We start from the raw sequence: 10,727 nt of genomic DNA, 5'->3' as shown, positions 1-10,727 counted from the left end.
GAGAAGTATGATCTGAACCAGTCAAGGACAGAGCCATGAAGGTTGAGGTGAGAGGAGAGGTGGTGGATGAAGCAGTGGTTGACGGTGTCGAAGGCAGCAGAGGTCAAGGAGGATGAAGAGGCAGAGGGAGTCCTGGTCACAAATGGACAGAATGTCATTTGTCACGTTGACCAGGGCTGTTTCTGTGCTGCGGCCGGCACGGAAACCCGACTGGAGGGGTTCGTGAAGGGAGTGGCAGGAGAGGAAGGAGTGAAGCTGGGAAGCAACAACTAGTTCCAGGACCTTGGAGAGGAAAGGGAGGTCAGAGTTGGGGCAATAATTTGAGAGTAGAGATGGGTCCAAGAAGGGTTTTTTAAGGATAGGTGTGATAATCCCTCAAGNAAAAAAATAATAATTTGGTTACTCAATCCACGACTGTTTGTGGGACACTGCTGTGCACAATTGGCTGCCGCATTTTGCCCACAAAATATACAGTCAACTCACTTTACAGTATATTCTGTGAAGCGCTTTGAGACATCTAGAAGACGTGAAAATTGCTATGTCAAATGCAAGGATTATTATTATTACGGACATTCTTAATGGAGTGGGAACAGTACCATTAGACAGGAAGAGATTTATGATGTCTGTGAGTACAGGGGCAAGGAGGTAGAGCTGGGAGGTAAGGAGAGGTGTAGGGATGGGGTCAAGGGAGCAGGTGGTCAGTTTCATGCGGGTTATAGTGGTGGTGAGAGAGGAGTGGGAGACAGGTTCGAAGGTGTGGGGCAAGGCACGGGTAGAGGCCGGGGTGGGAGGGAGAGATGGGGAGGGTGTAGCGGACGGAATGGTATAGGCAGCTGAGCGGATCCGCTGACATTGGATTCGAAGAAGCCAAGCATCTCCTCGCGGGTGGCGTTTGAGGTGAGGATGGGCGAGGTGTGAGAGGGTGGGCGGAGGAGCTGGTTGGTGATGGAACAAGTTGATCAGAAATGCAAGGTTTATTTGTGTAAATTGTGCTGTGTGAGGGCATGGAGCCATAATTTTAGCCCTGAAAAAAAAAGATTCATCCCAGATCTTTCTTGCCCTGTTATTTCTTAACAAATGTTGAACTCTGCCCCTACGCACAAACTCACTCAATTTACCAATAGGGGGAAGCAGAGCAGCACATCTGGATTTACATGGCTTCCCAATGTGATTTTGAGGGGGAAAATCGAACAGTGCAAACTCCAAATGCAAGAAATAATTCGCAAACGTTCCATATATATTTTATTGAAGACATGGTTGAAGTTTTTTGTTGTTGAAAGTGTATGCGTCGTGGCTATTTACAAGATCAATATTTTGAGTGAGCAAACTTTACGTTGTGATACTGTATCACTTGCCATAACATGCTGGGAGTTCCCACAGAGATCTTCGTGCATACACTAAAGTGTTTGCCAGTAAACATCAAGAGCTGATATAATTGTTTTGTCTCCAGTAACACAAAATAGTTGGGGTCCATCGTGACCCATGTACTTTGCACCTAACAATCTAGAGGTGTTTATTTCTGCAACAATCATAGCTTACCAGCAACTCAGCTCTGTCTGAGTTTGAACACACACAACTCTGTTTTGTGGTAAATGCCAAAAGTTTGCTCGAATTTAGTTATTTAAAACAGGGTGGAGGTATTTAACTGCGACTCAGTCTGCACAAAAAAACATAGGGGCAAGAACAGAGATGAGAAAATAGGGTCAAGAAACCCCAAGTGTAAACCCACTTGGTAGGTGAGTTCATTTAAGTCCTCAAGCTCTTTATCGACTTTTATTTAAAATTTGGTGTGGAACTAAATCAGACTTAAAGAAAGTTGTAGTTTAAGTAAACTGACATTTTTTTTTGTAATCCAGAGAGTAACTGCGCTGTGAGTGAATGTCTGTAGAATTCCTCTCCGGAATCAATGAGAAGCAGTGAGCATCGTCAGTGTGGAGCTCTTCAATATTGAGAAGTTGATGAGACTTTTGGAAATAGTTAAAACCTACGGGAAATGTGCAGTGTGCGCGGATCCTGAGAGATACCTGTGTGAGTGTGAGTGAGTGAGTGAGTGTGTATGAGTGAGTGAATGAGTGAATGAGTGTGTGTGAGTGAGTGAGTGTGTGTAGTGAGTATTGTGAGTGAGTGAGTGTGAGTGAATATGCGTGTGTGTGTGTGAGTGAGTGTGTGAGTGTGTGTGAGTGAGTGAGTGAGTGTGAGTGAGTGAGTATGTGTAGTGAGTATTGTGAGTGAGTGAGTGTGAGTGAATATGCGTGTGTGTGTGCGTGAGTGAGTGTGTGTGTGTGAGTGTTTGAGTGTGTGTGAGTGAGTGAGTGAGTGAGTGAGTGAGTGTGTGTAAGTGAGTGAGTGTGTGTAGTGAGTATTGTGAGTGAGTGAGTGTGAGTGAATATGCGTGTGTGTGTGTGAGTGAGTATGTGTGTGAGAGTGAGTGTATGAGTGTGTGTGAGTGAGTGAGTGTGAGTGGAGTGAGTGAGTGACTGAGTGGAGTGTGTGAGTGTGTGGAGTGAATGAGTGAGTGAGTGTGTGGAGTGAGTGTGAGTGAGTGAGTGTGTGGAGTGAGTGTGAGTGTGTGAGTGAGTGTGTGAGTGTGTGGAGTGAGTGAGTGAATGTGAGAGTGAGTGAGTGAATGTGAGAGTGAGTGGAGTGTGTGTGAGTGAGTGAGTGTGTGAGTGAGTGAGTGAGTGTGTGAAGTGAGTGAGTGTGAATGGAATGAGTGTGTGGAGTGAGTGAGTGAGTGAGTGAGCGAGCGAGCGACTGTGTGCAGTAGAGTGAGTGAGTGTGGAGTGAGTGTGAGTTGAGTGAGTGTGTGGTGCGAGTGAGTGGAGTGGAGTGAGTGAGTGGAGTGGAGTGGAGTGTGTGGAGTAAGTGATGAGTGAGTGGAGTGAGTGAGTGGAGTGAGTGAGTGGAGTGGAGTGGAGTCGGGTTGTCAGTGTGGAGTACAGAGAGAGAGAGAGAGAGGGGAGAGGGAGGGAGGAGGGGGTGGAGGCGCTCCTCACTCCAACCACAGCCACAGCCGCTGACACCCCCCACACCGCCCCCCCCCCCCCCCCCCACACCGCCCCCCCCACACACCTGTCCGCACAGCCTCCGGAGCTCAGCCGCGGCTCCGCGTTGGGGGCGCTCTGATTATTTAAACGCCGCGCTCTGGCGCTCGGGCTCTCAGTCGCCTCCGGTGAGTTGACCGCAGAGCTCGAGCCGCAAAAAAAAAAAAAAAAAAACCCCGGGCGCCCGCTTCCCCCCCGGGAGATCCCCTCCCGAAGTCCCCCCCCCGGAGCCCCCCGGATGGGGGGGGGGGAGACCCGCGTGCGGAGCGGACGATGAACGCTTTCGGCCAACAGCCCGCGCCCGGCGCTCAGCCGCCCCCTCTCCAACAGCAGCAGCAGCAGCAGCAGCAGCACCCGAGCGCGCAGGACATCTTGGACGTGGCCGTGTACTGCGACAACTTCGGGGTATACCCCCAAAACCTGCACCACCACCACCGCCACCACCACCACCACCACCGCCCTCACCCTCAGCGGACATCCACCGCCGCCCACCACCCGCCGAGCTACGGACTGGGCGACTACCCGCCCACCGCCAGCAGCCCTTACCTGTGGCTGAACGGACCCACCATTAACTCCTCTCCTTACCTTCCAGGGCCGAACCTCCCGTCCGGCTATGGGGCGGCACAGCGGCAGTTCCTGCCCTCTGCCTCGGGCTTCGGGGGCACGGCCGAGCTGGGCTGGTTGTCCCTGCCCGGCCAGCAGGAGCTCTTCAAGATGGTGCGCCCCCCTTACTCCTACTCCGCCCTCATCGCCATGGCCATCCAGAACGCGCCGGACAAGAAGCTGACCCTCAGCCAGATCTACCACTACGTGGCCGAGAACTTCCCCTTCTACAAGAAGAGCAAAGCGGGATGGCAGAACTCCATCCGGCACAACCTGTCCCTGAACGACTGCTTCAAGAAGGTGCCCAGAGACGAGGATGACCCAGGTACAGTTTGAGCTGTTCTCCATCATCTCCATCTCCTCCATCATCTCCATCTCCTCCATCTCCTCCATCATCTCCATCTCCTCCATCTCCTCCATCTCCTCCACCATCTCCATCATCTCCATCTCCTCCATCATCTCCATCATCTCCATCATCTCCATCATCTCCATCTCCTCCATCATCTCCATCATCTCCATCATCTCCATCATCTCCATCATCTCCATCTCTCTCTCTCTCTCTCTCTCTCTCTCTGTCCCACCGTTTCAATCGGGTTTATTGTTCACTTTGCTTCACTGCAAAGCAAAACCTCAACTGGGTGTTGTGGGGTGTGTGGGGTATGTGGGGGGTGGGGTGGGGGGCAATGAAAAAAAAAAGCGACCCATGCAACAGTCACTTTTGATTCAAATCTAAAGGCGAATGAATGTTTTTAGTCGTTCACCAGCACAGGGTCGGGAGGAGCTCGAAATACAACTGTTCTGGTTCCTCTCGCAACTGCGACGTGTGCGTCAAAGCAATTTGCACGGCGACAGGATGAAGGGTTCAGTGCACGTTTCAAACTGTTGCCCCCAATTCATTGGGGGGCAATTAGAAAGTCTCTTTGGGTGGGATCTGACTGCCGTTGTCGGCCTACAAGCAACTGTAGGCGTTATTCTCAACGTCTTGGGGACGGAAAGGGTCGAGGTTGAAGGTTCAGTACAGTTGTGGGGTGGGGGTGAGGGGGAGAGGGATTGTTTTGGGTTCTGTTTGGGGCACTTGACATTTCACCAGAAAGTCACGCTGTCTGCAAAACCTGTCTAAATTGCGTGTGGAGAAGTCGTTTCGCTTCCTGCCTCGTCTCCTGCAGAAGTTCACTGTGTGTTAAAAGTTTGTTGGCCATTGTCAGTTTCAAACTTGAGTTGCACTGAACTTTTTTTAAAAAGAAAAGCATTGCCTTTTCATTTCTTTTATATATATATCTATATATATATAGATATATATATATATATGCGCAGCTTGTTTCAAATCAAACCTTTTACATTCAAGCACCAGAACCCCGGGGCTCTTTTGCATTAAAAAAAACCCCCAACTGTAATGATGTACCAAAGTCGTGTGATTTAGAAGATTGACTGTTTTGTCCTTCCAGGTAAAGGTAACTACTGGACTCTGGATCCCAACTGTGAAAAAATGTTTGACAATGGGAATTTCAGGAGGAAGAGAAAGCGCAGGTCTGACACGACAGGTGGTCAAGGGCTTGGTGACCAGACGGGTGACTCCAGCAGTGCAGTTATCAAGCCTTCAGAAACGGTCAGTCTCCTGGACTCGACTTCCCCGGGACTGGAGAATTCCCCTGGATCTGCAAGTGATTCCAAACCTTCCCCCCCACCCAGCATACAGTCCAGCAGCCCCTGTTTCGGTAGCTTTGTCTCCAGCATGAGTTCCCTGATGAACGGGTGCAATGCCATGAATAGGCCAATTGCTTCTGGAGGACTGGTGGGAGACTTAGTGCAGTGCAGGCAAACTCTCCCCGGACTCAATTCCTACTCGCCTTCTCAGAGCGCAATCCACAACGCAGTCAACGTCCACAATCGACTGAACTACTATCCATCTAATATTTCAACCCAACACAGTGGGATGAGCAGCCCCTTGTGTAACAACTTCAGCGTCAACAATTTGATTTACAGCAGAGAGGGGACCGAAGTTTAACCGCAGACGTTGTAAATATTAAAAAAAAAGTGTTTTTTTTGTTGAAAAAGCTAGACCAAACAGAGAAAGTACTTTTATAGAATGGAGATGTAAGTGATACTTTTAGTGTAGTTGTGTTTTTTTTTTGTTGCATAACCGTTTTAGCATTTTCAAGTAAGAAGTGCCTTTATTGATCCATTTTGTGGATGGATCAAATTCCGTTTACTTACACAAAGCATTCCGACACGAATGGTTTGCTTACATATGTGACACTATGCAAAATTAAAATGTCAAACGAAAGATTGCTTCAGCCAATAGATGAACAACAATGCACTAAAGTAAATATAACATATAACTTGTGACTGTGTTCTGTCTTGATATCATTCTTTTGAAATGTTGCCAAGCCTCAATGTCTTATTGTTGTGTTCCATGGAGAAATATGTGTGTCAGGTTAAAAATATAAAGGCTTCAGAAATCGTTCATTTGACCCCTTAGGATATAGCTATCAGGCTCTTGGGATGATTGGTTTGATGAGATTCACCTTAAGTTACCTGTGTATTTGGCATGTTGAATTTGATTAATGCTACTTATTGTGTTGAAAAACATGTATTCATTGTACCTGCTACTTGCATTATTGTACCTAAAGGTGCATATCACGTAGTTTTAAGGAACTAAGTAATTCCCCATATTTAAAAATAGCCTATTGAAGTTTTCATGCATAAGATTGTTTATTACATTGGAATGAAAATAAAGGTTTGAAATACACCACCTTAATATGATGTCCATCTTTTATTTCTGTATATGCAAAAGATATACGTACATACGTTTACATTTAAGATCAAACGACGACTTTGATGAAAATCAAGGGTAATATTTTTTTCATGGGCTACTTGGATTTCTAAAGGTAACTCAGGGTATACAGTCTGTAACAAATGATATTTGGATTTTGAAAGCCGCATATGTACACATATATTCACATTCTTATGTCCCACAGTTACACTAGAATCTAAAACTATGGGTGTACAAATTATTGCTGTTTACACAAATCAATATTGAAAAATAATCCGATGCCCACGAGAGGGTTTATCTTGTGACACAAGTAGGATTATCTAATAAAATAAAAAATAACGTAGCTAACTGAGAAAGTTTCCCTTTACTTTGGGGATATTTAGACGTTTCAGAATAAGGAAAGGCAAAATGTCCGAATGCATTTGCTCTTTAATTTTCATAAATACGCAACACAAACCCGTCGCTCAATAATGGTTGGACCAGAGATGTTTAAGTAAAACATTAAATAAACAAAAACCCTAGAAGATCGATGAACATCTTCCTCTGTGAAATTAGATGGACTGAAAACGATAAGGGGCAGTAAAAAAAAAATCCAAGGCGGAAAAGTGTTCCACTTTCACCGTGAAATTAATGGGCAAATAGATTTTAGGACTTGTGTTTCTTCATTCCAACACGTCAAAGCACCCCAGAAAAAATTGCAGTTGCCACTTGCACGGAATCGAGATGTTTTTTTACCGCATTTGTAAATTTACCACATCTCAGTCTTCCAGTTGATATAACTTGTAGAAAATACCTGCAAGTATCGAACACGCTCGCCTGTGCAACCAGTCACCCTCTGGCCAAAGAAATTCGTGTGAAGTGCTTTGAGAGCTATAAAAGAAGGCTCTTTCAAAGGCAAATACCATTTTAATTGAATCTGAGCTGATTTTTACTAGTTGTGCGCTGATTATGTTACACTACTGGTGCGTTTGATTTTTTTAAAAAAAGTTCCCTGGAATGAATCCAAAAACCACTAATGCCATTAGGAAGAGGCTATTAATATCGTTTCAGTGGGTGCCATCGTAGTGGACAGACATTTCGACAGGAATTGTTCACTTAGATGAAGCAAATACACATAAGTGACACTAAATCCTAGGAAGAGAGCTCAGCTCAGTGAGGACAGTGAAGAGTTTCGGATTTCGTCCCATCACTGATGACATGCAATGGTTACTTTATGCCCGTGACCTGCAGTGAGTTTGGACTTCAACAATAAAAGGCGAGTTTCAAGTTCAATTCTATTATTTAAATCGAACATTATCCAAAAAAAAATCCCAAACTTTCCGTTTTCAGTCTAGGATCCAAAGCAAATCATGACTCGTGGAATGTGTTGAGTGCTAACGTGTTACACTGGGAAGCAACTTTCAATTGGGTTTTAATTCACACGCGGATCCCTTGGTTTTACTGTAATAAAGCGTGGTGTTACAACAGGTAATGTTGCTTTTCTATTGGTGCTGAACTTTCGACGGGTGTTGATGTTTACTGATGCAGAAATCACCTTGCATGTTCCTGGCGGTATTACAGTAAGTATCATTGACATTGCAAGTGACAGCTGATTCCTGAAGCAGGTGTAATCCTCTCGTTACTTGCATGATTCATTAGGGTTATCAATGCAATATGATAACAGATCGATTTAAGGTGCTGAGAGACAGATCCGACCTAATATCCTCCAATCCGATCACCTAAAGCAAGTAAACATATTCGCTGAAAACTTTTGTGCTTGCATTTTTCTTCCAAAAATAACTCTTACAATAATCCGACTTAAGCTCTATACTCATCCACCTCCGAACTGCACAATTACAATAACGATTAGCATAGTGTATGTATTTATTTGTTTATTTGCATATTGGGGTCAGTAGATAACTTGCTGGACAAACAGGGTTTGTTGAAGTGGAAGTCATTCTGAAGTTTTTTGCGCTTGGGTAGGAATAATGAAACAACCTACCTGTCGTGTGCGTTAATTATTTTTTATTGAATGGGGAAAAATGAACCCATCCGTTTCTCTGAAACAGAACATTAGTGACAGATTTTACATGCAGACTTCAAAAAGGTTTAATCGTTATTCTAGTGCAACCCGACCTCCCGTTGAGCAGCTCTTTAATTACACACTTCTTTGCAAAAGTAGGTTCGTGTTTTTTTCCCCCCCAGTTTTAGTGTAAAAAGTAAGGAGGTATTGTTCGGAAAATATCTGATTAAACACTACGTTTACGTTACATCATCTACCTGGTATTTGATCTTTATATTGTGTTGGTTAATATCTCATTTCATTCCGAAATACGACTGAAAATGCCTTCACCGCAGGCATTTAGACCTTTTTTTTTCCCCCCAAAGAGAAAAGTCAACTGTGGGCTCTCCAAAACGCGTGATGTGTGCGAATTTTCTTCGAGTGGTTGGAGTTTAATGCCCTGCGTAAAAGTGGACTGCAACCGTGTGAAGTGGTGGAAATCTCACTGCTAAAGGGCTAAAGGTTAGATATATTTTTTTAAAAATTGGGGGGACAATTCTACTTCAAACGAGAGGACACACCAATCGCTTATCTGGGTTAATTGTGTCGGAATAAATAAAAATAATCGTCTCTCGCCCTCGCTCTCATTTCTCGTGGGGGTTAATGTTTTAATGGTGTTGATCTTTTACCAATTTCCAAAAAAAAAATGAATGAGCTCGCGTGTCTGAGGACTACTTGCAGGACAAAAAAGGCGACCCTGGATCTTTGCAATTTGTTTGGAAGGGCAACAACCCCCCAAAAAATCGAAAGTGCAATTGCACTTTTGCTTGTCCATTTCTACACCTCACTTTGGTGTTTCTCCACGTAGCCCTCTATTTCCACAGGTTTTTTTTTTGGGGGGGGTGGGGGGTGGGTGGCGTGGGTCATTTCCAATATTGCCATGCTACACAAGTGCCTACAAAATGATGAACATATGAAAGAGTCGCGTAATGGCAGCAGTTGAGTTGAATCTCACTTGCAGCAACATTCTTCGTGGGATGGGGTAGAAACACCCTTTCTTTGGGGTCATTTTTTTATTAAGGTAAAAATGAAGATTTTTATACAGAAATGAGGTGCTCAACGTTACAGCAGAGCTGCCGAATTCTTGGAACATCTTTGTGCAATTTCAACGAGAGGTGTCGCCTCCTGTTCTACATCTCATGCACTGTGTTTCGAGCTTCGCGAGGGTCCAGGTGATCTCCATAGAGGTATAAACAAAGTTATATCTGATTTTACAACCTAATTTATTCAGATATCATTGCAACACATGACCCATATACTTAATGCTTTCAAAATCACTGAAGATAATCTGTAAGGAAAATAGGCCAATGTACAGTTCTGGACAAATTGTTTTTTTTTTGAACACCAAATCTCATTGCCACTTAATTGAAATACTCCACACAACAATCTCTCGTTGAATGTGCTCCACCGTATATTCTGCAAAGCTATGAAGACCAAGTTATTTGTTTGCCTCTCGTTAAAACTATTTTTGACTCGACACTGAGCAATTCAGCGTTGGAAAGGCTTGAAGAAAATCCAATTGGGTACATTGGATGTTGGTTAGGTTAAACTTGCAATATTAAACTGGAACTTGTTGGGAGTTTCATGGCAATCGCTACTAGTTCGGTTCAACGGTGGAAAGAAAGCATGTGAGCAAAGCTGGGGATGTCCTCCTGAGATACGGTGCAAACATTCTGACCTCGAATTACATCGCTCAAAGCATTTTTTTTCCCTCTCTCTCTCTCTCTCTCTATCTGAATACAATCAGGAGGGCTATGTTTTCACACAGATCCACAAAAACAGAGGGCAATGCACTTCATTAGCGACTCTTCCTGTTTTGTCGTTCGCTGTGCAAATGGGCTAATACATCTTTCTGTCTCAAATGTTGCTACGTTTTAAAGAAATACTGCATATTAAACTTTATGCATTTCGTCCTGACATTGTGTATTTCGGTATCATTAACTGTTATGATTTTTTTACAAAAAATGCTGTTGCCAGGTATTATGCTAATAAAACAGCCAACAGTGCAATTGCAATTGCAATGATTATTATTGTGTTTATTGGCTGTGTGGTGTGTAAGAGAAAGGGTAAGTGAACACGTTTGCGCTTTGAACAAAAGGGCGCATACAAAAACGTTCGTGAGACTGGTTTATATGTTTTATAATTCAGTGACAGGATCTTGGCAGGTCTTTCACGGGGGCTATAAGTCCTGGACCAATTCCACATGCAGAGACTGGGGCGAAGGATTGCATAATGGAGACAAATGAGAACCCATTTAGATTATTTT

The 10,727-nt window shown here is 44.4% G+C and overlaps 1 protein-coding gene across 1 annotated transcript; it reads left to right on the top strand.

The window, feature by feature from the left end:
* The first annotated feature begins 3,317 nt into the window (after nt 1–3,317).
* On the top strand, nt 3,318–6,395 carry foxi1 (forkhead box i1). The gene is made up of 2 exons (XM_007899626.2): nt 3,318–3,972; nt 5,093–6,395. The coding sequence occupies exons 1-2, from the start codon at nt 3,318–3,320 to the stop codon at nt 5,650–5,652; spliced, it is 1,215 nt and encodes a 404-aa protein (XP_007897817.2). The 3' UTR covers nt 5,653–6,395.
* The last annotated feature ends 4,332 nt before the right edge of the window (nt 6,396–10,727 follow it).

Source organism: Callorhinchus milii, unplaced genomic scaffold (genome assembly GCF_018977255.1).
Source record: "Callorhinchus milii isolate IMCB2004 unplaced genomic scaffold, IMCB_Cmil_1.0 Scaffold7, whole genome shotgun sequence".
Taxonomy (NCBI): domain Eukaryota; kingdom Metazoa; phylum Chordata; class Chondrichthyes; order Chimaeriformes; family Callorhinchidae; genus Callorhinchus; species Callorhinchus milii.
The sequence above is the reverse complement of the archived record's forward strand: the minus strand, read 5'-3'. Positions and strand labels throughout refer to the sequence as shown.